The sequence below is a fragment of the Haliaeetus leucocephalus genome, unplaced genomic scaffold, assembly GCF_000737465.1.
Source record: "Haliaeetus leucocephalus isolate CR32 unplaced genomic scaffold, Haliaeetus_leucocephalus-4.0 Scaffold897, whole genome shotgun sequence".
Taxonomy (NCBI): Eukaryota; Metazoa; Chordata; class Aves; order Accipitriformes; family Accipitridae; genus Haliaeetus; species Haliaeetus leucocephalus.
The window spans coordinates 2993259-3019477 of record NW_010973333.1 but is presented as its reverse complement, the minus strand read 5'-3'; the positions used below and the strand labels follow the sequence as shown (position 1 = coordinate 3019477).

The window sequence follows — 26219 nt, the reverse complement described above, 5'->3', positions numbered from 1 at the left end:
TGCAAGGTGTATTTTCATTACCACTTAGGCTTGTTTTCTGATCAGTTCACATAATCAGTTACTTCTCCATAGTTTCATCATGAGACCTCCATGAAGTTGCAGTAAGTTTTCTCAGGTACGGCTCCTTTCTCCACCCTTTTGCTCTGGGCTCGGTGACGTACGCTATTTGGCCGACAGGACGGAGTTAAGGCGTTCAGGATGCTGTCGGAGTACTGAAAGCAGAATTCTGAGTCCCTGTCCTTTGTGGTTTGAGTACAGTGCGTATGCACTACAGACTTCATTCCTTAATGCACTTCTGCAAGCTTACTCTTGCCTTTTTTTTTTTTTACCAGAGTCAAAACCTGAGGAGGTTGGTTTTGAGATGCTCTCTGTTTTTCACACTCACTGCAGGAGCACGTAGAATGAGGGCGGTTTGTGCACACAAACAGCTTTTGTCGTTCCACTTTTGTCTTACTGTGTTTATTCTGCATGCATGATTTTGGCAGCTGTATGATTTCATCGCGTAGCTTCATAGATGTAAGAAGTCCGTCCATAAATGCAATGATTAAGTATATGTATTTTTTTTAGTATCATTTCAGTCTCCTAAATGAGAAGGGCAGCGCTTGAAATGGATGGGTGGGTGGGTGGTTGTCTGACTTTCGGTGGGGGTCATGTACTTTTTCACTATTTCATGATGTCATGTTGTAGTTTGGTATTTCCATTTCACAGCATCTGTAAAATTCTGGTAACTTAAGTGGAAATACGCTCTCCATTACTAAAAAGCTATATATTTTTTTTTTTTTAAATCTAGAGTTACATTACAGAAGTTTAAAATACATACAGTATAAACATTTTACTTAATAAGGTGTGACTGTAACACCAAATTATCCATTGTCACAGAACACACAAAAATAAGCGAGAACGATCTTACATTTCTCGGGCTTCCCCAAGTTTCACTGTGTCGCTAAAGCACAGCATGGCAGTTCCCATAGGAAGTGTCTTCTGCATGTGTTGGCTGGGTTTGTATGCTTTGGCTTCTCCTGTGTACTGCTTAATATGTTAACCTCTGGTTAGCAAGTTCTTCAGTCTCTGTAAAAATTCAACCTATTACCAGCTCTCATCCTCTAACTCTGAAATTACTTCCTTTTCCATTTGACTGCAGTAGGGACTGTTGGGGGTTTTTTTGGACAAAAACTGGAAAAAAAAAAAAAGTCCTTTTTTAAATTTCTGTCAGATTTGCTATATAAATTTAAGTTCGATTTATCTTAGGTATTTGGTTTGGGGATAGATATATTTGCAACAAGTAGGAATTGAGTCTTGTATGCCATTTTAAAATTAATCCAGCGTTTGCTGTGTTTATTGGTGTCTGGTGAAAGTGCAATCTATTACACAGTCGATAGTCATGAGTAGTTTGTTTGCCCTAAAACTAGTTTCTCTGGTAAGCAGCTTGTGGATGTAGATGTTCTCGAATACAGTACTAGTCCCATCCCATTTTCAAACAAGATGGGCATGTTTTTTTCAGTCTGTGAGTTTTCATCCTGTAGAAAAAGCCAAATACAATTGCATTGAAGTTTGTGATCGCACTAGAATTTTGAGTTGAAAAAATTCTGAAAAATGAGTGTAAAAATAGCAGTGTTGTTGCTAGGCAGGGTGGTTTTCCCCGCTCTGTGTATCTGCTGGCCTAAGTAACAAAATTAAAATGTTGCAGGTTTTAACTCCTGTTAAAGCTAGAACCTGTCATGGTAAGCAAAAATGAAGAAAGAAAAAAAAAAAAAAGTGTCACTTTTTTCTTTGTGTATGAATGACAGTTCTGACTTGCAGTTGCACTAGTCACTTTTCAGGATAGAATGTTCTTTTAAATATTTTAAAGTTTAGTTTATTGCCAAGTAGACATTGAAACATTGCACTAACAGAAAGCAGACATCTGAACTTCCACGTCTTCGTTTATTGGGTGTACTGTCAGTTCATTAAGCAAGCGAGACTGAAAAGCTACTAAAGAAACATAGTGTTCCTCTGAAACAGGGGATCTCTTTCTTACTTCGTATAATTTTATTCAGTAAGTATTCACCGTCTTCGATAGTAAGGCCTCCTTTGCAATGTACAATGGTATATCGTAGATTGAGTTTTGAAAGTACTAGTTGTTGCTTGGTTTGATTTTAATGTTAAATATTGTGTGTGCATATTGATATTATTATTACATACTACACTTCATTTTGTATAGCTAGTCTAGAGTAAATTACTACATGAAGTCGTTGCTACTTTCCAAAAAAAGTATGGGAGTCTAACCTGCTAATAACTTAAAATGCTACCTAAGGAATTTAGTGTCAAATTTGTCGGTTTAGAAACATTATTAAAATTAAGTACAGTTAGTGCTACATTGACTTTTTCAGTTTCCATCCCAGGGTATCATTTAAGATGATATTTGAATACCAAGTTTTAGATTATTATGTCAGAGAACTCTGCATACTTCTAACAATTTCTTTAAGTACTTTTTCTTGAGACTTCATATTGCTGCTGCTTGTGCTTTTAACAGCTTTCTAACCCACTGTTTGCTATTATGTAAGTTAGCTTTTACAGCTGGTTCCATTTAAGCATTTGAATAAGGCCCAGATGGACAAAGGTGTGCAGATCTCATTGGAATAAGTGGATCACACGCACCTCCTCACCCTTGTGAATCTGGGCATAATTTTGGAAGTATTTGAAGGCCTGAGCTCGTCTATCTTAATGTTCTGATATTGTATGACAGCTTCCGTATTTCGAGGAAATAAAAGAAAGCTGGGATGTCTAGTGACTAAGGCAATACTAGGAGGAAACTATTCCTACATGTTTATGCTAGAATATTGTGATAATTTATTTATCAATATCTTTCTATTTTTGTATTTTTAATTTTATGCACTGTTTTTTTCTGTTCTAATGGCTGCCCTTCGGGATAGGCTGACCTCTGCTCTCCGTATGACATCCTGCAGTCGGATATTCGTCACATTCGAAAGACTGTTGACACTCTGCTCGCCCTCGGGGAGAAAACCCCACAATCAACTTCTACCTTTCGCTCCTGGGATCTAATAGGCTTTTGTCTTTTCCACATACTTTTTATAGTCTTGATGTATATAACTTATCACTGGAATGTGCTAACAGCATAACCTGTTCGCATGTGCACACAAACTTTCTGCTTTGTCTCTGACAAATTACAGGTACTTAATTTCCTTCCTTTGTCTTACAAACTTCTCCCTTTCCCTCGCTTCCCTTCCTTGTAATATCTTTATTAATCTCTTGAAATAGGGGAGAGAGGGAGTAGCATCTTGAAGGCAAGTCCCATCTCTTCTCTCCCCTCCAGCTCTAGTTTAAGAACTTATGTACCTCTTTATTTATCGTTTGTTTTCTTTTATGTTGCCTAGACTACACACTAAATGTGTTAAAAGCAGTGAAGCTACTCTTTGCCCGCTTTTGGGTGTAGGCTAGATGTGTATCACAAGCTAAACAGAACTGAGCCTCTTACTTTTTGTGAAAATCCAAGAATGCTGCAGATACTGAAGCAACTGAGGTGGCACCTCAACAGATGATAGTATTTTCGGAGTTGGTGCCAATTATCTCAACTTACGTTGTATTAAGAGCACTTAGAGAACTATCTTTCAAATTACTGTTATTTTTTAATCCTTTAGATTTACAAGAGTACTGTAACTTTAAAGATTGTTGGTCATCTCTACTGTTCCGATTAAATTCCATACTGGAGTAGTTATGTTTTCCTACGTATATTTTGTTTTCCTCCAGATTCCATAGAATAATCTTTTTCTTCTGTCTGACAAAGCAGCGTTGAACTGCTTTTAAACACTTTGCTGTGTTAAACCCCAAAGCTGACTGTAAATTAGTAGCGGGTATGAGCAACCCATAATATGCAAGGAACTTTAGAATGTTTCGGGAGGAAGATCGTGGGGTACAGTGTGCTACAATAAGACAGTTTGAGAAAAAGCTGTTAGATTCCTGTATCTGCCATTCTTACGTGTGACGTCAAGCAAGTCACATCACTATCTTGTCTCTGTTTCATCACCTGTGAAAATGCAGGTAATGTTTGTTTGTTTGTGTGACCAATGTAACAAAGATAACGTAGCTAGGAAAACAGATCATCTGGGAAGACTCGAGATTTTCCATCCCAGGAGGTTTTGAAGAATAGGTTAGGCAAGCGCTAGCCAGGAGGCGTTTGGGGATGTTTGAACTCTGCCTGTGGTTAGAGCGCTGGACTCACGACCTCCGTTTCCCTTCCAGTTCTGTTCATCTGTTGTAAAACTTGGATAAAGACAATTTTTTGTTTGTTTTACTCCTTATCAACATGAAATATATAAATGAAAATTGACTGAACAATAGAAAACCTTGACTACAAACCTATGCTGACATTGCAGTATTGGCCTAGATGCTGCTGACTAAATTTGTAATTCAGTCTCAGGCGAGCTACCCAAAGGACCTCAGCTTCGTGTCAGTGAAATAAATACATTCATTTCTCACTGCCTAGTATATAAAAAAATCACCTATAGGCTTTTAGAGGATAACTAGCATAAGACCTTGTATGTTACTGAGTATTCTGGCCATATGGTTATGATTTAGTGCTACACTATAAATATCCCCATTCCACAGATACTTGTAAAATTGTATTAAAAAACTTCTAAATGCAGTTCTATTCCTGGTTTCCATGGCTTAAATATATACATACATATATAAAAAGGATGAAATGTATAATCAGATACATATTTTAAGAAGGGAAAATTAATTTCAGATGATGGATAAATCAAGGTTTTTTTAAAGGGTTTAGTGTCTGGCAGCTTCCAGTGCATACGTAGAACTCCTCTATTGTAAGGAGCGTCTTCTGTGGCCAGGCATGAGTTTAGTGAGTGCTTCTAGGTTCTTCATACTTGAGGAGAAGGTACTAGTTATTTGGGTGTGTAGCTCCAGACTTGTGCCCTCATCCTGCACAGGCCTGTCTTTTAACTGTGTGCCTAGTTTCAGTGATTCCAGCACCGGACACTTGCTTACTCAGACCCAGAGCTTGACATTGAAGCTTCCACTTTCAGCAGATCTTTGTCTTGATTTTGGTTGTCTTGGTTTAACGATATTGCTTTTCTAGTGAAACTGAGAAAGTGCCATAAAGCTTGAACCAGTTCAGAATCTATTAATTGTATGATTCTTTATAGTCCAGTGTTGGTTTTTGAGACAAAAGTGATGTCTTCTCTAGGGCTGGGATTTTACTCCTGCTCCCATAAGTGGTAAACAGGTCTCTTGTCAACGCTTTGTGTTGTGCACTTCTCTCATATAGTACCGATCACATGTATGAGTATATTTTAACATTTTTTAAAATTAGAAAATCAGGTGGTGAAAGTCGATGCTACCATCTTATAGTACACATGTGTCTCATTGTCTAATATTACGTCTGATTCTCCACTGTATCCAGTAGCTTTGGGAGGGAGGTAGGAGAAGTAGTAGATCAGTGTGTTTTGCATTTCCAGCGTGCAGAAATGGAAGTTCGTGTCTTCAGTGGTTTTGAGTGTTTTATCAGACTAGACACTGGGTTAGAACCTGAACTACTGTTGTGCCAACGTTGGCCAACTGGACATACCCCAGTCATAATGATACGTAAGTCTCAAACTTGTCCAAAGTTTTAACTTTACATAGTCTTACCATGCAGAGTTGTCTTTTAGTTACTTAGAGTACATTTTCTCACTGTCGTCAACTATGACAATATACAGTAATTAAAGTGTAATATTACAAGCACTTTCTTATAGTTCTGGAGTTGAAGCCATCTTGAACCAGGCTGTGAAAAATGAACATACTTGCTTCATGACAAGCACAGCCTTACCTACCTACCATACATGAAGCTTATCTGGTTTGGTATTTTTTTTTGGTTGTTATTCATAACACTTCCAAATATACATAAATCTTACAGGGAGAGGAATAGTAAAATACACCCTTGCATTTCTCTAAGTGCGAATGTAGTAATGTTTCTCAAAATATATTTCAAACATAATGCAAATGTGAAAAATACCTGTCTGCCCATCCCTGAAGCCCATAGTTCTGCCTCCAAATGGGGAGGTGGAGACTAAAACATATATTTAGCTCATTAATCTACTCTAATGGGTTCTTTGCTAAATTCAGACTCCTGTTTCTGCGTTGCTGTTCCTGTGGCTTTAGTACTTGGGAAACCAACAGTTCAGCTGACTGCTGGCTCTTCACCTTTGAGGAGATCCAGATACTGAGACATTCAGTTATGTACAACTGGTACTTACTGCTCGCAGCCAGTCACAGGATTAAGTTGATGACCTTGGGTTTAAAAACAACGTACATTGTAGTTCACCCACATAGTCATTGATAACATGAATTATATTTGCTCCCCCATTTCTTTGCCCATTCATTTTTTTCGCATTCCAATGGTCGTCAGAGATTTTCAAACTGTTTTTTCAAACTTCATAAATTGGTCTACTCCAATCTGTGCTGTGCCCATCATACTGATTTCTCTTTTATCCCATGGAGGTCATCTCATCCATACTGCAAGAAAGTAATAAATACAAATTGTAGTGGATTTACATGCAGGTAAAATGTGTTTGTACTGGGTTACAAGTGGCATTTTGATGTGAGGATTTGGCTTTCTTTTGCCTTGAGCCAGAAAGGAGATAAATATTTTCAAGTGCAGTGTCATAGTCCTTCAAATGCCCCTTTCCCGTATATTAACGAGCTTTTGCAGCTGAAATCTGTGCATGGATCCCTTTGTGTTCCTAATAAGTTTTCTGAAAGTTACACTTAATATGAACAGGGATTGAATTAGACCTGAGCAAATACTCAGTCCAGTTTTCTACTCCATATACATTAATAAGTTTCCAAATTACTGCCACGTAATTGTTTTTCACAAAAAGAAATATTCTTAGCATTTTACTCCTGTTACAAAAAAAAGGAAATCAGTCATATATGCAGGTTTAGAAAACATGGTAGAGCAGGTTTTGTGAACCTTTGCCATTTCCTTCCTTTCTAGCACATAAGCTGCATTATGCAGAAAGAGCAGTATAAAAATACTTTAAGGCAATGACCCATTCTACTTTGATGATACAAAACACTCTCATTCCCTCACTTTACCTCTCGGAATTTAATGTATAAGGTTATGGTATAATTGATACTTCCCCTGTAAGTATGCATTTTCTCTTACTGTTTCACTGTTTCATGTGTGTCTGTCTGTGTTTTGTTCCCTGCAGTTTCAGGTCACCGTTTTCTTGGCATGTTAGAATGAAGCTGTGAGGCATTTTGGCAAAATATGTGTTCTGCTTTTAAAATTTTATGGCTCAAGGCCAGAATTTGTAAAAGGGTCCGAAGCCCACCACCTGCAAGTACAGTTTTGTAAATATTTGCAACTTATTACATGTTCAGAAGATGCACATATTTAGACATCTTAACTGGCTATAACTCCAAATACAGAATTGCAGCTGCAGTATTGAAGGGCTAGTGGTTTTTTTGCTTTGTCAAATCTGGTCATAAGTGTATACTTCAAAAAACATACTAATCTTTCCATTAGAAATTAAAAGAAAACAATTATGAAATATACCTATAGCCTGAATTACTGTGGCTTTTTTATCTTCTTTTCTTTTGTACTTCAAATGGTAACTTCAGGGCATTTGGACACATACAGACATCAACAGTAATAGTGGATAAAGAAAATATATGTAAAAAGACATAATTTCAAATTGCCTTAGGTATGTGAAAAAGTAAATATTTACTATAGTTTTTTCAACTGTTTAAATTTCAAGATTTTGTATAGTTGACATAAGCTTGCTTAAATGAAAGGCCCTGATGTTTCTTTTAATGACTTTCCATTTCAGAGTAGCTGGCTCCAACATTAAATGATGGGCATTACATGGACTGAATTTTTTAATTTGTCCTTGGAGAAACTACATATTCCAGTATTTGTTTTACAAATATTTATTTTTTTCCCTGTAGATCTGAAATCTCATGTTCTACAAATACAAGGGAGAAAGGCTCTTGCCAAATTGTAGAATTCCATTTCTGTGTAATTTTGCTAACAAATACAGTTGGGCCCCGCTGTTACCACGATGCGGTCATTTCGCTACTTGCCCATATGATATAATGGCAACAATTACTTTTTTGATAAATACTTAACTGTATCTGAATTGCCAAGCTGCTTGCCCTAGCATAAACCACTTCAAACAGTTGTCGTGACTTTGAAGTTACCTGACGTCAAAGAAAATAGATATGTATGTGTAGCGTGTCACATATCCTTGTGGGATGATTGTCCTTGTGTATTCCTGGTTTTCCTCTACACCATCTAAATCGGACCTTTTGTTCCAGGATTAGAAGCTTGCTCCGGCAAGCACATGCACGCGTGTACACCTGTTGTACTGTCTTTTTGTGTGGCTTTGTGACTCAGCCTCCTGGCTCCTACCTCCTTTTTGTGCCTTTTTTTTTTTTGTTCCCTGTCAAAAAGGAGTTTGTTCTTTTGCTTCATGATGAGTTTGAAAACATCTTTATCCATTCAAAACGGCTGTGTGTCTGTAGAAAGTGGTTTGCTCGCAACAAGTAATTAAGTTCCTCTGTGTTCTTAGGGAGGAAAAAAAAATACATTGAAGATGTAGATCTTCATTTTTGTAGTAGGTAGAGAAGAGAGATATTCACGCTGCTGTGAGTGGAGTGGCAGCCCTTCCCTCCAAAGTTGTTTTTAAAGATTTTTGGGCTGGTCTTGAGAATGAGTAGCCAGTTCTTCTGTCTTTCTGGGGTTTGTTCAGTGTTGGTTTCAACAGGGGTATTTTTAGAGAGGCGATTCATACTACTATATTGATGCGTTATGGGTTTGACGCTAATGTAAAAGGGACAGAAATCTTCTCAAAGGTGGGAAGAAGTGGGTGAGGTTGAGATTCCGCAAAGTCACGTGCAAGTTCTTCTCTTGGTTGGTCAGGCATATATTGTCTCAAAATGCCAAATGCCAGGATTTAAGAAAAGTTTTGAAATCTTGATGGCTTGCAGCTTCACAGCTCTCCTGTCAGTGGTTCCCAGATAGTAGTAGCAGGGTTAGAGAGTGAGGCAGAGCGTGGAAAACGGACCGTGCTGCAGGGCCAGCGGCTGGACCTAAGGACCGAGACACCCGGGATCTTGGCCCCGGGTAACTGCTGTTAGGGAGAAAGTCGAGCTATTGTCAGTGTGCTCTGGCTTCCATCCTTGGCAGGGTTTGATTTTTCTTATTCTGGGAAGAGTTTCTTTATTACTCTGAAGCTGTGATTGGAAAAGTATGTGAGGCAGGGTTGATGAAACCCATTTACAAAGCTTTGAAGGTAGTGATTAGGGCTTAGAGAAGAGAATTGATTCGTGACGCATTAAGACGAAGTTTCTCATTTTTAGGAGATGGCAGAGGTCTCGTTGGTTTTGGAAAGTTCGTTGTAGCCACATGTTTAACTGCAGAATTATAAAATATTAACCATGTTCCACCTTCTGCTTAATAAGAGAAGGCTGTCAATTGTATATGTTTCAAGCACTAATGAAGGATGATGTATAACATAAGAAAGTAACATGCTGTGAAACTTCTCACTCCTAGAACACAGTTGTACGGTCCTATTTTTTATAGACCTCCTTAAATAGCTTTCCTTATTTGAGTATGCATCTTGTAAGTACAGCAGGGGGAGAGAGGTTGCTTTATACAAATGGGATTACTATGCTGAATTTAAAAGATTTGGATAATGCATTTTCTTTAAAAGGAGAAAAATTACATTGGATGGGGTTTTTATATAAAATGGGGCATGCGCTCCTTTATGCTTTTAGTGAAAGCGTACTTAGAAACAATTGCAAAATTCCTAGCAAGAAAGCATAACAGAAGAGTTCCCCAAGTGCTATAAGCTGCCACAAAAACGGTAAGTTTAGAATTTAAGTTTTTCTAAAGGAAACATCCTTAACTGTAGCTTTTTCAGCAAATTTGGCTTCAACAGAAAAATTTAGACTATTCTCAGACATAAATGTCTAGCAAGGTAGGTTGTTCTGGGGCTGGGTTTTTTGCTTCAATCCCTATCCTTCAGCCTTGTAACGCCAGTCAGTTTTCAGATACCGGATTCAGCAGGCATTCCTGGTTAATGCCTTTTGTCTAGCGTGAAAGACTAATGAAATATTGGCATGTTGTGGGCCACCAAATCTGTGAAACAAGAGCCGCCTGTGCAAGAGCACTGGAAATAGTAGAAGAGAGTGGAGAGAATAACATTTCACTTCAGATGTCTGATTTGCATTCTCAGTAAGTAAGATTAATAGAATTTTTTTGAAAATTATTGGAATTAGAGTATTGTAGATTTTTATATGAACTGTGTCCCGAGACATTAGATTGGCAAAATATTTTTAGTAAAAAAATCATACATTTGAAGTAGAAATATTTGGGGGTTTGTTTCCCCCCCGCCCCCTTTTATTTGATATCACTCTCTCTACCTTCTTTTGTGGCTACTCCAGTGCTTATCAGGTATCAGTTTAGGAGTTTGCATCCTAAAAATATATTTATATATTTCTCTGGAAAAGACACTTCCAGAGGAACAGAAGTTGGGGAGGACTGTCTCTTGCAGCTTGCAGGTCAATAACTCAGAAGAACAAACAAGAATGAACTGCAGAACCCAGTGTCTTAACTTAAATGACCAATTTAGGGTAGGTTTGGCATGGAAATCTGGGTGATGAAGTGGAATGGCTGCAAGATGGGGATATTCCTTCGGGCTGACTGGGCAGATCGCTCCAGCAGCGAGGGGCACGGTAGCAGGCAGGAACGGGAGGCAGTTGCCGCAGCGGTTTGGTCAATGGGAGTCAGAATCCACCAGCTCAATGGAAGTGGAAACCCAACGTTTAGCAGATCGCCAGAACGTTGCAGCATCTTCCACGGGGAGAAATGGATGTTGTCCATCTCTTGCAGACCTGCTCAGTCAAGATCCTTGAAAATTATCTGTTTGAAATTGTTTCTTGGGTCCATGTGTGCAGAAGGAATCCACAGTATTTGTTTGGTGTTCTGGATTATAGCCACGAGCCTTAAAAAATATAATTACAAATTAAGCTTTAAAAAAAATCTTTTAAACATAAAATAATAGTTATTAAAACATTTTTAAGTAGTAAATATAACATGTAAACATAAAATGTAGATAAATTACAATTAGCAGTATCAGATGCCATGGTTGTGAATGAAGTTTGCCTCTCACTTTTTAGGTTTGGTAGTTAATAGGTAAGTTTTGCAGTTTTTCTCTCATTGAGGCTGGAGTGGGGTGTGAGGAACTTGACAAAAAATTTAAGTAGGCTGAGTGCTGGTTGTGCATAAAGGAGATACTCATTAATAAAAGAAAGTCATAAACATCAGAAGCAGCGGAGCAGCTGTTTAATAGCGGTACTTTCCTGAGCAAAGACTGGACAACAGTGGAAGCAGATAAAAGCAATTAAACATAGGTGCATAACATGATCAAAACTGTATTAATTGTTCTTGCATGTAGCAGTTCCAGTTCCATCATCCTGAATATTTTATTTAGTTTTAAGGGTTCATAGGGGTCAGGGAAGGGATAGAGCTGAACAAGATGTGTCATGAGAAGAGAGGTTGAGGAGATTAGTGATGTTGAAATCGGAGATAGAATCAATGTGAATATGCAGAGGTGTGACAGAGATAAAATAAGAGACCCTTAGTTGGCATTACAGAAGCAAGAAGAATATTCACTAGAAGACAGGCAATTAGTTAAAATATAATCTCAAAGGCATTGGTAGTTTTAAAAGCTTAAAGTTTATTGAACAGCTAAGAGATTCAATACTGAGAATATGAAAACAACCCTCTTTCTAAAAAAAATCATTATCCCGTGTCCGCTGATGGTCACATATGGATGCTTAGGGGAAGAACGGAAGGTTAGATCACACAGATGGTGCCTTTCCAAATGTAAAGCAGTCTGACATGCACAGTTTAAGGACTTAATGAGCCAGGCACTGTATCCATGTGTTTGTGTTTAATAGCGTTGTTTGGGTTTTTTTCTATCTGTGTTTTTTTGTCATCCCACTTAACGCTTCTGGCTTCCATGTTGTGGCAATGAGTCTCCCAGTTGTAATTCTGGTTTATGTGATGTAGTCTAGCCTTTCCCTTTATTATAAACCTGCTGCCTGCTTTCATAATTTCATGGATTTCATTAACAGGAATACCCAGTTACATTAAGAAAAACTTCTTTTTAAAGAGAGAGCCAATCTTGATGCAAGGCTACCTCTCCACGCGAGGCTTTCTGTAATTCACTGTGGGGAGGGGAGTCTCGTTACCTGTGGGAGTTACAGGATTTACTGACTGTCTTCTGGTGGAACAGCCTCTGTGGACAGCGAGTATGTTTTGCCCTGGCCACGACTGCTGCGTCCTTACAGTGAATAAAGCTGATTTCTGGCTATTTCAAAATAAGCTGCTCGTTACTCAGAACGAAACGCTTCGCCCATTGACCGCACAACATTACACAGGCTTTCTGTAAATGCTAATGGGTGGCTTTCACGGTGCGTATCCTGGGACCAAGACCTGTCTAGAGCTCAGTGGTAGAACTTTTTTTAACCGATAAAACCAGCCCTCTGTCCCCAAACTCACTCCTATGTAAGGAGGGGCGAATGCCACCTTCTCTCACTTTGCAGGTGAAAGTTCAGTGTGTAATTGCTGGCCCTCACTCTTAGTTAAGATGCTTACGTACCGTAACGGCCACAGAACAGGTTGGTTTCCGAGGCCCAGAATATTAACAGATCTTTCACTAATTCCTTGGTGTAACGAGAGCAAGATCAGAGACATTCTGTCAAAATCGTAGGGAATTCTTTTTAATTAAAAATAGGAAATGGTTCCTGCTCGTTGGGTATGTGATCATGTAAAGCAAGGTTTTGCAGTGAGTATGAAATACTAATCTTTACTCCTTTGTTTGTCTTTTTGTAGGAGAAGCTCTGCCTACCACATCACATCCTAGAAGAAAAGGGCTTGGTAAAAGTGAGCATAACAGTTCAAGCATTGCTAGATGTAACCACAGTGAAACAAGCTTTATTCACATGAAACTACTATCTATCTCTGCTGTTACCAGCTCCACTGTGCCATCAAAGAATCAAAATCCTGCCCGTCTTTTCAAACTGCATTGAAAAAAAAACCCCAAAAAACCAAACCAGTGCTCCAAGAGTATTCTTATACTTGTGATTTTAAAATCATCTTTCAGACTGTACATGTGCGTCAAACTACAAAGCAGAAACTAAACCGAAACATTTGCTAGAGCAAACGGGCGCTCCACTGCTTTTATAGCTCACTTTGTAAAGTACTTACTAAAACAGCCACCTCTCTGCCACTTAAAAATGCGTGGAGTTCACAGCTGTCTTGCAGCAAGATACCTTCGTATTATTAAACTAAGAATCACTGTAATCATCTGGGGGGGAGCAGGGAGAGTAAATCAGACTTCTACCACGTTAGGTTTTTCTGCAGTTGCTTCAGGCTATTGCCTTTTAAAAATACTCGGACGTAAAATATTTATATATTATTTATTAGTGAGTTGTTATTCATCCTTTGGATGCAAAATGTAAATTAGGAAACTGTATTTTATTACTGCTTTTTTGTGGTTAAACACTTTATTTTAATATAAATATTTAGTTATTTTTTATTCCACTTGGTGTGCAGTAGCTCTAGATCTCCGTAAATTGTATTTTCTAATATGTAAGATACAAAGCAAACAAAATAGGTGCTTTTATTAAAAGAACAGCTAGCTGGAATGGCATTCTTTATTTCTTGAATTTGTGGAACATTGGTAAAAATTTGTCTGCATTCCATTGAGTTCCCTACATTCCAGTAGCACTTTTCCTCCCACTAGACTAAATTGGCTGAAGCTGAGAGCACACCCATTTTATTTGTATATAGATGTTAAAAAAAAAAAAAGATGTAAACTTGAAAAATAAATGTGAACAAATATTTTTGATTGCTTATTTTACTATGCACAAGACATTTAACTTTTGCCACAACAAAATGAATGATGTGTATTAGGATCATGTGTCTTGAAATATAATTTTGCACTGTAACTTGATTTCTTTTAAAGAGTACAGCACTACAGAACAAATAATCAAAAATAGCACAAGAATATTACTAAGAAGATTTACCAAGTAAGTAGCCAAAAAATTTTTATTGTTTTCTTTTCAATGATTCCTTTGAGAGGAGATAGATAGATAAAATTCTTAAAATTGCCAAAGGCAGTCTCAAAGACCTGATCTTCCAGATAGAACCTGCTGGGTACAGTGCTTCTCCTTCTAATCTCCGTCATCTCCCACAGAATTAAGCACAATGTTCTGTAGTGAATGTTTGCAGGATCAGACCTCTAATCCCACATCAGCAATAGGAAATAAGGTTCTTTTTCTTATCACAACTTTAAATTTCTTGAAGAGATTTTTAAAAGCATGATTTATTGTTAAAACATCCCACGTTTTAGATCAAAAAGTTCCAGCACAGCCACTCTCGCAGTATCTGGACCATCCAGTTTTCTTTCATAGGAGAAGCCAGTGATGGAACTTTGGCAAGCAGTTCAGGAAAGCTGCATGTGGCGAAAAGGGCGAGCTGCGAGGGGTCAGCGGTGCGTGCAAATTCGAGGTGCGTAATGACAGAAAAGAGGCAAGGTGGTGGGAGGACTGAATATTTAAGCAAGAGAAGGTGGAGAGAACTATTGTATAAAGACTTTTTGGAAGAACGATGCATGCTTGTCACTGCTATGTATCCAGGCAAAGTTACACACGTGTTCACAGACACTGCATTTAAAACCACCAGTATTCCACTAGCAGATTTTAGAGTATTTGAATGCAGACTATGCCTTTTAATACCACAAATTGCCAATGTGCTGCTATGTATTGACAGCAACGTGTCAGGAAAGTGGACTCACAGACAGTGAAACATGTAAGTATGCACAAAATATCCAGTTACTTCAACCAAAGCAAAAGCGTTTCTTTTACAGAGGGAACATTGACTTAAATTGTAATTTTGATTGGCAGCTAGCATATTGTTACCTATAAAATGTACTGTGCACTTTAACACTAAATTAAAATGTATTTTAATATTTTACAGAGCTGCACAAATACCTGTTTTGTCAAAAAGCACGAGCAATGTAAAGAAAATAAGTTTTCAAGTCAGAGTTTATCAAATTTTAAAAGCATTCAAAGATCAAGTATAAAAATAGGAATATTGATTTCTGCATCGTGAGGGATAAAATGCAGGTTTCCTGAGTATTTTTTTACAATGTATATATGGCAACATGAAGCTTTGTAATTATTATTTCGACAAATCTTGTTTTTTTCATAATTAAAATTTTGGTTTTTTCTCCCAGTAGTGTCTTTCAGTATTTGCTTGAAGTTGGCTGTAAATAAATAGCTCTAAATATTTTGTAATACAGCTTTTTTATGCAGTCTTAACCTGTACGGCTAAAGAGAATCTTCATGAATCTTTGTACACTATTTATATGTGCAATAAAACATGCATGGCAAATCTCTAATACCCTAAGCAGTGAACATAATGTACATAGAAAATCTTTACTGTAGTTACAATTAAACTATATTATTTGTAGAAACCCTGCAATGACTGCCCCTGTGACTGACAGTTGCTTGTAAAAGAGGTGGTGGTTGGAGAGCTTAATTAACACTGGGAATGATGGATCAGGGTTTGGGGGTGGAGATGATGATGATGATGTGACACAAATAAAGGAATTGTGCAGCTAAACTAGGAATAGGATCCAGCTGGTAACTGTCAGGTTGTCATGTTGGTGTTGGTTCCCTGCTTTGCCCTTCTGTCTCTGCAGAAACAGGGTAGTAGGGACTCCTGGTTGTAGGTCACAGTGTGAGTATACAACCTTCTATCACCCATGTGGGTTTCTGAAGTCATCCAAGTACAGATTCTGCTATTTTTCTCATTTCTCTAATGAGCGTAAAGACATTTAAGCAGGTGATTTTTTTTTTGGCTGTATTTGTTCACTTTTGGTAGTGGATTGTGGAAGGAGAGGATCTTTCTGCAATAATCCCCTGGGAAGATCCTGCTTTTGATTGCCCAGGAAGCTTGAGTGCCTTTGTGACTGTTGCAATACAAAGCCAGAACAGTGTTAGAATCGGCATAATTTAGGCAGGAGGAGCCCTGCAGCAGTTGTCCTTGCCCACAGCAGAGCCTGTTCAGCAGCTGAGGGCTGTGTCCAGCTGACATTTGAGCATTGCCAGCTAGAGATCTGACAGCCTCATGCAATTCTCATCAAGACTGTGCAGAGACACTTGGTGGCAGGAGCTGTCTGCACAACTCATCCCCACGCCCCGAGTCTTCTCACAGGTTTGCACTCTCCTGGACTTGCAACCCAGGGATAAGGGTAGTTCAAGGGCCCCTTCCTTGTCAACCCTCTAGCACCAGTTTTACAGGAGCTCAGGGCAGTTTCTATAAAGCCTTGAGGTTACTGACTTCCAAAGCAAGGTCATGGACTCACAAGACCCTGTCAGATGCTTACCTGAATCCACTCCCACTCACAAGCGAGGCAGCTAGAAGTCCCTCTCAAGGAGGAAGGTAGCAGTGCATGCAAATGCTGTTTTATCAAGAAAACAAACAGTGTGGGAAGGCAGTCAATTATTAGGAGAGCCAAGTGGAAAATATGACAGCTATTTGCAGCTCCAAAATTGTAGCTGGGCAGTTGTTTGGGGAAGCTGATATGGTAATTAATCTCCTGCTGGACTGTAAATTACAGATACAGGAAATAAAGCTCCCCACAACCATCACAGTATAGGCTATATAAATTTATCAAGTATGAAAGAGGGCTCCCCCACCCCCCACATGGGGCAAGCTGTTTCCTACCATTAACCCAGCAGCTTTAAAAGGGTGGTTTAAAAACACTTACAGTAAATGACAGGGTTAAACCTGCTTTTTAAACATATCCTCTAATGTAACATGCAGGTGCATACACTCCTGTTAGGGACTAAAAAAAAATGGCATGCCTATTTCCCTTAAATACAATCATCAGAATGCATTAGGCAAAAAATACCAGCTTTGACAGGTAACAGACAGAACTGTTTCTCATTGGAAGTACCTGCACCAAGCTGAACACCCTGACTCCACTGCCGCTCTGTTCATAGGACTTGGCACAAGGCTGCAGGACAAGCACAGTGCGCTTCTGCTCCAGTCCAGTGTGAGATACAGCCCCATAATTCATTTGCTGGCTATGGCAGAGCAGTTGCCTGGTTGTCTTGGCGCAGGGGACGAACATCTAGAAGAAGCTGCCACACATGAAGCAAGCCTTTCACAACCAATTCTGCTGTTGTGGGAGTGGAAAAATCTAAATGTTTAGCACTTGCAGCTTATTATTTTTATGTTGGTGCCCTGCTTTATAAGAAGGGAGTTAGTTAGATTCTGTTGTAAATCCACAGAGCATGCAAAACTTGAGTTCAGCATTTCAGAGAATTCTTGCAGTGCACACAGTTGTAGCTTCCAGCCTTCCAAGCTTACTCCAGAAATAGGCAGACACAAGACTGATAAAAGTCAATACATAATTTAAGCCTGTCACCAGCAACAGAAACCCAAGTTCCCAGCATCAGCCTCCCTGCAACCTAGAATCTAGCAGGGGCCAGAGAAACAGGAGAGCATTCACCATTGCTTGCAAAAGCAAACTGATCCTACGTCTAACCTAGTATTTCCTCTGGCAAGAATGAGTCAAGGTTTGAGCAACAACGCAGGTTCAGCTGAACCATGGGAAAGCAGAGGCTACAAGTGATTGCTTGAACATAAGAAGATAAACAGCTCACTGGAACAATCTGTGTTCTTGCCCCACACAAAGGTAGCTGGCAGAATTATACCACTGGGAACTCGTAGATCTGCAACTGTCAGGCCTAAATTCTGCCATCTTCTTTAAAATAAGCACACTCATTTTCAACAGTGAGATATAAGATCATCTATAGATAGATAGGGGTTGCTTTTTTCAGATCTATTTATCAGTTTCCTCTCAGTCCTGTTAAGTCAAAGAAACCCAGAAACACAGCATAAGCCTCTCACATTCAGCAACAAAGGCAAGCAGAGAAAAAAAACAAACCTTCCTTTACTACAGACTGCTTCCTTCACATGGGTTTTAAGATCTTTAAGTATCATCCATTAAATACTCCTCAGATCATTACTTTTTTGATGTTAATAACACACAGTAAACCACTCTGCACAGCAAACTTCTGTCTGTATTCTCCAACAGACTTTGTCCTTGGAATGTATTTAGACAGGCCAAGGAAAAAACACACCAACTACTTCAGATATTAAGTAGCTTGATTGGTTGTGCCACTAACAACTTCCTTCAGCATTAAGTGACAAAGTGGACCCTGGTATTTAATTAGCTGAAGAGGCATGCTGTTGTTACTCATAGTGTCTGCGTAGTTGCACTAGAAACCATCTTGAGGTGCCAAGTACATACCCATATTCATAATCTGAAACTCACTCATCTGCTCATTTGCATTTTGACCTAGAATGCAGCAGGCACCTTCACAGTGTCGAGAGACTTTTTGAAGCATACAAGAACATCCAAAATACTTACTCTAAAGCACACATATCAAATTAAGTGGGACTTTTATTTTTCTTAGCAGTACAGTGAGAAGAGCTCCATTTTACAGACACTATGTCAGCAAATAATTTTTTGTTTAGTTCACCTCTATCCCTTGATTCATATTGGACAGATGACGCTTGCATCCAAATGGTTCAAGCATTGAGGTATTTTGCATGGTGTTTGATGTGGTCATTAATAAATGTAGCAATAAAAAAATAGCTGTGATCATAACCCTAGAAAAGAACAACAACAACAAGGAAATCAGCAAAAGCCTATAGTTCATGATAAAGCAATCATGCTAAGCTCTCTTCTAGGAAAGGTAATGATTCTTCTGGTTTGATCTGCTTTAAGAAATCAAAAATATCTGTATTTTATATAAAAATTGTAAAGGATACCTAACTAACAGGGTAAGTATATATGAACACTAGGAAGCTAAACGAAAAGAAAGTACTTTAATCTGCCCTAATCTGGGCATGTAAATTACAGACAGGTAACAGCAACTGTCAGCTGCAGAACAAGATGCAATCCGAGAGAACAGTTCCCCTCACTGCATTATCTGACAGGTAAAACATAAGGTATAAGGAGAAGACAGCCCAGGTCTGAATTACTGCTCCAGCACTACACTAAAATGACATGTAAACCTCTTAAATACTCCACTTTGTCAGCACTAACTGTATCTTTTGGTGCAGGGCTTATGATAAATCAGGGAGGACAATCCCTCATTCGCCACAGCTGGGCCCCTCACTGGGTCTGGCTTGAAGTTGTCAGTCACTTGAAAAGACTCAATGCTCTCAGGACAGGACTGTTCTGGGTCACTGCACTAGAGGAAAGAGCAATCCATCCACCTGGGTCTTTAAATGAATCTAAGGTTTTAAGTAGTTCCAAACCTTTCCTGATTTACACAAACACACGCAAACTAAATCACAGTTTTATGCTAAACACAATACCCACAGTACAGATAAGGAATCCAGCAAAAGGACATCTGTCACTTTGCTTGTACAGTGACTGTGATACTTGTTAAAAATCATTAATGCTGCTTCTTCAGCCAACCACTGGCAGCTTGAGTTACCATCAACTCATCAGCTTGTTGAAACTAAAATCATGACCCCCACCTAGTGGTGAAATGCAGCTGAATCTGATAGATACTGCACACCTCAATAGCTGATACTAAGGAAAATATCACTTCTCACCCTCTTCCTCACTTGGCCAGGGACAGACTCACAGGTAAAGTGAAAGCATACCCCATGAAGAGACAATCTCTTTACTACCTGCCACGCAGACCCAAAAAAAAAAAAAAATCACAAAGCAACAACCCAACAATCACGGACTGCAGAAGCAACTTGCCTGCTGCAGCCTAAAGACAACTGGGATTTTCTGCTCTGTGCAGGCAGCGATGAAGTTATCAGGCAGTAACTGGCCTGCGGATAGAAACTGGTCGTCTTTGCCTTGATCAATCAGTATGTCCAGGTGAGAGTTTGGATAGGACTTCACAAGTTGTGTAGCATCGTATGCCTGCAGGAATAAAAGAGAAATGACATTCAGTTACATAGGTTAGACTGGGTCAAATTTGCTGGCTGCAAGAAAAGAATGGCATATATAGAGTGATACTGATCAGGACACCAAATTGCACATTAGAAAAGCAAAAAACTGGGGAAATTCCAGACAACTGAAAAGTAATACCCATGTTTTAAAAAGGGAAAGTGGGATGATCCAAGTAATTACCAAGCTGGCAGTTTGACATCATTTCCAGAACAAACACAATGTCCAGCCGAGGACTAAATTCATACAGAATCAAGAACAGCAATTTAATCTAGTACCAATTCACATGCTTGTACATAAACTAGATACTGCCAAAATAACTTGGTATCTTGATGTAACTATTTTGGCAGCTAAAGGTCAAAACACCAGTGTAACACGTGGCAATTTTAAGCAGAAATATGGGAATCAGAGGTTGTGTATCTGTGCAAAGGCAGGTCTAAGTCTATTCCTGATGCCTGCTGTTGATCTGCTGGACTGGGTTTGCAGAAGAGATCCAAAACAAGTTAAGGGGCCAGAAAACTTTCTTTTTGCAAAATAAATTAATTGTATTAAATGTAAGCAAGTTTAACTGGTGATTTTTAAATATACAAACTATTAATAACTGTGAAAGCAGCTAGTGCTCTCCATTCCTGTAATGTTTTAATCTGCCCTGGATGTCTTCCTAAGAGATACTTTAATCCAATTTACACGGGATTTAACTGCAGCTTGTGTTTATTTACAAGGAGACCAGAGTACCTGGTCACAATGATCCCTTCTAACTTAATTCTAGGGAGACAGTGCAATGTTTATGCTGAGATTAAAAATACTGAAGTGCTGCTCAAATAATGCAGCAACACGCATACAAAAATGTTTGTATCTTATCTTAGCCATTCACATACAACTACTTATATTTCAAAATTAAGGCCCTGGAGCTAAAACCTAACTTTGTCTGGTTTAATCCTGTTCTACGGGATGCCGATTTCCAATGGGCTCTTCTGCTAGCTGCCTCCAAGAGGCTGGCCCTGCAGATGCCATGAGGCTCATCAGTCTCTGATAAGTTTGTAGCAGTCTCTCTTTTCAGGCTACTACAAAAACCAGCTGTTCTGTATATTGAGAACTGAGTTTTTGAGAAACAAGCCATAGCCTAACTCTTTTAAACTGCTCACTGCTTCCATGCAGCAGAGAAAGTCTCAGACTGCTCATAATTCTTCTTAGCCGAGATTTTAAGATCTTCATAAAACAGGGAGGAATTTAGGCAATTTGATGAGAGCCTTCTACCTCATTACACTTGTTACAAGCACCATCAGGCAACAGCAAGTCATACCCACCAGAAACATACAGTGCTTATCCACGCTTAGGGGTGTAGTAAAACAACAGTACCAGCTCAGGGGCACCCCAGAGTTTTGTTCCAGACCCCTGCTGTGACACACCTACAGATTGCTCATTCATGTGCTATTAAAGGACTACAAGTTGCAACACGTACCTCCCATTTGCTTACATCTGATCCCAGATATCCACCAAGGGCTTTCTTCCCCCACTCACACTGAATAGGGTTGCAGATAGGAGCAAATGCCGACACAGACTGTTGAGAAAGAAAGCACGAAAAAAAGTATGAATTAAGAAGTGATTTCTGCTAACTAATAAGCAAAAATAAAAGCCTTTTCAAAAACTGAGGTTACTGCCAGAACCCAGGACTCCCCCACCAACCCTCTGAGGTGCCCTAACCATTATCCTACTTCCCTCTTATTTCTTCTTCCTAGCGCCACAGTTTTGCTTTCCTTTTTGCACATCAGCCAAGCTTCAAAAGGCAGGGCTAGATGCCCCATTCCTCTCCTTGTTGGAAGATGTTGGCTCGAATTCCTTTAATCAACAGAGAAGGATCTCAAGTCCACTGCTGGGTCAGCATGGTCAGAATGTGGGACCATTTCACCTCCAACTGGATTCTGGCAGAGCCAGTCTAAGCATGCAACAGTGTCTCATGAATTTAGGTACCTCCAGGATTAGGGGTCAAGAAAAGCACATTTCAGATCACAACTCCAGGTACTGATATCAGAAGTCCAATCCCTATTCTTATGTTCTTCTTTTCGATTTGGCCCTGGGACATCAATATTTCCACTTTTATGTCTTACAAAAAATAGCAACAAACCACCTGAGCCACTGCCAGTTCTCCTGGATTTTGGTATTTTCAATTTAACATTTAACTCTTTTAGATGATACAATTCACAGTTAAGTGCCAACAGCAAAAATGGAAATTTCTGAACTACTGGCTCCAAAAGATAAAAAGGAGAGATAAAAATAAAGCTTCATCTTACATTCTACTCTTAACACCAAGCTAATGACACTGAGCAAATGTTCTGCTATTTTCAAAAACACAGTTGCATTTTTGCAGCAGCTGACCACAAAGTGCAGGGTCAGGACAGCCCATGAAAGGACTGATCCACAAAGGCAGAGCCCCTCATCTCTCAAACACCAATGCCTGATTCTCCCCCAGAAATCCATTTTACATAAGCATGTCTCCAAAGAGAAGAACAAAATTTTTCTCAACCCTCACGAGTATAAAGGAAAGGCAAATCAGTAGCAGCATGTTTGATTTAGGCTCAAGCAGAATACAAATGAACACAACTCGAGATACCTTGAATACTGCAAAAAAAATCAATCTTTAGGAAAGCTGACAAGCAAATCTCAGGGGCTGGGGGGCAAGAGGTGGGGAATATCCCCCAGATACTATTCTGTGTGCAGTTCAGGTACTTACAGTTACACCTGCTATCAGCTGGGGTTTACTACCCTGTTGTAAATTCTAAGCAAACACACATATAAAGGTGGCAAAAAGGTTTGTTGGTAATGAAAGCTCCAAAACGAACAAGACAAGATTTGAAGAGATATAGCAAATCACACAACCAGATTTCTAGACAATATTGGCAGCATGAGTTAACTCCAGAGCTAGAAGGAGCCTGTTTACATTTAAGTGTAACTAACAATTCATTTGGAAGAGGTGTAGCATCATGCAAAAGAAACAGAACTTTTCTTAACTTTTAAAATTTGTAGATTTTTTTATTTCACTGATACTCACATTCCAGAGTGGTGTTTCTGGCAACTTCCCATATTCTAATACTAGGGATCAATGAGCTGCTACAACTAAAACTATTTATACATTTAATGCTATAACAGAACTTGGTTATTATGGTTTCTTTCTTCACTTCTATAGAAATCTGTATAAGCCTTAGTATACCTCATATAAGCTGTATAATATCTTACTTTGTACTTTCCAGGATTCTTCAGAGCAAGAATAAGAGCTCCATGACCTCCCATGGAATGCCCAAAAATAGACATCCGTTCAGGATCAGTTGGAAAATTGGCATTTATTAGTTTAGGCAGCTGTAAAGGAACAACAGTGGAATAAAAATGTTAAAGCAACTTGAGTATGTTTAGGAAAAAAAAGCACACAAATAACTAATGTGTTTTAATGCCAGGAAGCCACTGAAACCAAAGGCACATCTTTGGTTCTAGCCTGACATCTGTGATCATGGCCTGAAAGCAATCTGAACAGGACTGTAAAATCAAAAGGAAAGAATTAATCTGATAATAAGTAACTCAAAGTATCTCTACAGAAATCTATCATAACCCTGTAATGTAAGTTTTATTTCAATGGATACATAAATATGTATGTGCTCCTGTAAGTGACCAGAATGGCAAATTTTTCTCAGGAGATTATTTGCTCCCCATATTCCCATCAACTTTAGTTTTAATCCAGATCACACAAACTGCATGCAGAGTAAACTGGACACTCACCTTTCCAATACATATCTCAAGGATCTCCTTTTACACCAAGTTAAGGGAAAAAAAAACAAAACAAAAAACCCACCACACACCCCCCCACCCTCCCAAGACAGACGTGAATACAGTCTAAACGATCAATACAACTGAAGTACTGGTGCAGTGAAATGCAGTGGGTTGTTCCCAAAGCAGCAGAGCAGAGATTTAGCAAGAGCAAAATGGAGATCAGAAGTGTAGGCCAACTCTGTGGCATCTCCGGCAGGAAAGCAGCCTCAAGGAGTTCCTGCTCAAGCCCTGCCAGGTGTTATCATCTGTCTGCTGCAGTTCTCCCCCTCCTCAGTTCTACAACGATATCTGTTTGGTGAGGAAAGGCCTTACACCTGGATAAATCCAATCACTGAAATAATCAAAGATTAAAAAAGAAATAATAAATTATTTTCATAAAAGAGGAAAGCAAGAAAATGACAAACCATCCATAGGCTATCAAGATCACCTTAAGCAAGCTTTGGTGCTAGGAACAAAGCGCACGACTGAACCGCACCCCTTATCTTACCCAACACCACCAGGAGAACCAAGCAGCAAAGTTACCTCATCCTTTATGTAAGAATACATCCTATAGTTTGTTTTCCAAGGATCTTCAGTTGCATCCACATAAAAACCAGCACCGGTGCCAAAATCCCAGCTTTCATCTTCTCCTTCAATATTGCAGCCACCTACCATGAAAATTCTTTCTATAGTTACTGTCTTTCCTTTACTAGATGTTCAGAATTGGAGAACCTGCCATACAAATCAGAGACTCAGGACATGAGTTTCTCAACCAACATGTCTCTACCCCTCCAACTATACAACAATTCAGATTTTCATTCATTAGTACAGTGTTTTCAAGTGTTACTTCAACAATGCTTTCAAAATGCCACTTAAGTATTACCTACAGATGTATCCAGCTTCTAACTTGTTTCAGTATCCTTTCATAAATAAACATAATATACAGATCTCTCCTAAACTAATTCTGTAAAGCTTCATCCAATTTACCCAGGCACTTTTTAATTAGTGCTATCAGCTTATTTCTGTTATTAGACCTCATCCTGCTGCGTACAAGAAACTACATGAGAAACAGAAACTGTAGAAAAAAGGACAGAACCATATATCACCCAGTGGTGTGTCCAGACCAGTTTATGTGCTTCAAATAATGTCTGCTACACCTCCCTTTAAGATTCAACAGCATAATAACACTTACTGTTCCTATCATTTTTTAAGTATATAACTCTACCTTTTCTGCAATTCATTTCATTGCTCCCACCTTTAACTCCCCATAAAACTTAAGTAATTTCTTCTTTGAATAACTGCAGGGCTGTATCTTCTTTTCCAAGGCTACACTTCCAAACTAAATTTGCAGATGTCTCCTTGAAAGTCAATACATCCCATCCAGTCCTCTCTTACTCTCCCTTTGATTAGCCTGTGATTTACCAGCCTGGTTTGCAGAACAGAATGTAACATTTCAAGATATATGTGACAGGAAATAATGGCTTCCCTTTCTCCAAAGCATTCTTAGTTTCTGCAATCCAAAATTACATGGGCTTTCACCACTGTCAGATTACACCGCAAACCCATGTGTAATTTGACAGTCCTTGACAATTTGTGCAGAGATACCTGCCACCCTGTCACAGTGTGAAATCAGATTTTCACAAGGATCAAAGTTGAGTTTGCTCCAGTGACGTGCCCTTCAACACCGAGTGATTTTGTAACTTAACAGTCCAGCAGGCACAGGGACTGGGGGTGCTTACACAACATGTTGGATATAAAAATTCTATCTTCAGTCCCTCAGAGACAGACAAAAACTCTGTAAGTCCTGCCAGGCAGTGAAGGCAACACTGATTCTGCTACAAGAAACTTAAGGGAAGCCTTGAAAAAAGAAATTTGAAAAGGAGCCTGCAAAATACTGCTCAGCACACCTGTCTGGAAAAGCAAACCCCTATGAAGGAGGAAAAGTAAAGTCTATCACGGCCTGACAGAGGGCCTGTAATGACAGGTATCTCATGTTTTCATGCAGTCTTTCTCCCCATGCAGACACATGTCCTAGCTCCTGGAAGGTAATTCTCATAAATGCACAGTTGTCCTGGTTTGGGCTGGAATAAAGTTAATTTTCTTTCTAGTAGCTGGTATAGTGCTGTGTTTTGGATTTAGGATGAAAACAATGTTGATAACACACTGATGGTTTAGTTGTTGCTAAGCGGTGTTTATACTAAGTCAAGGACTTTACAGCTTTTCATACTGCCCTGCCAGCAGAGGCTGGGAGTACACAAGAAGCTGGGAGGGGACACAGCCAGGGCAGTGACCCAAACTGGTCAAAGGGGTATTCCATACCATGTGATGTCATGTCCAGTATGTTAACTGGGGGGGGGG

The 26219-nt window shown here is 39.1% G+C and overlaps 2 protein-coding genes across 6 annotated transcripts in view; one reads left to right on the top strand and one right to left on the bottom strand.

Annotated features, from left to right (window-relative positions):
- Positions 1–15539, top strand: part of LRCH1 (leucine-rich repeats and calponin homology (CH) domain containing 1) — a 172234-nt gene extending 156695 nt beyond the window's left edge. Inside the window, exon 22 of the mRNA XM_010583440.1 lies at positions 12899–15539. Coding sequence (XP_010581742.1) covers positions 12899–13012 — 114 coding nt within the window. The 3' untranslated portion in view covers positions 13013–15539. The remainder of the gene's footprint in view (positions 1–12898) is intronic.
- A 2500-nt stretch (positions 15540–18039) lies between these two features.
- Positions 18040–26219, bottom strand: part of ESD (esterase D) — a 13566-nt gene continuing 5386 nt past the window's right edge. For all 5 annotated transcript variants that reach the window (XM_010583397.1, XM_010583394.1, XM_010583396.1 and 2 more), the window contains 5 exons: positions 24405–24529; positions 23298–23417; positions 21526–21624; positions 19869–20036; positions 18040–18757 (listed from right to left, as the gene is read on the bottom strand). In XM_010583397.1, coding sequence (XP_010581699.1) covers positions 18677–18757; positions 19869–20036; positions 21526–21624; positions 23298–23417; positions 24405–24529 — 593 coding nt within the window. In that variant the 3' untranslated portion in view covers positions 18040–18676. The remainder of the gene's footprint in view (positions 18758–19868; positions 20037–21525; positions 21625–23297; positions 23418–24404; positions 24530–26219) is intronic.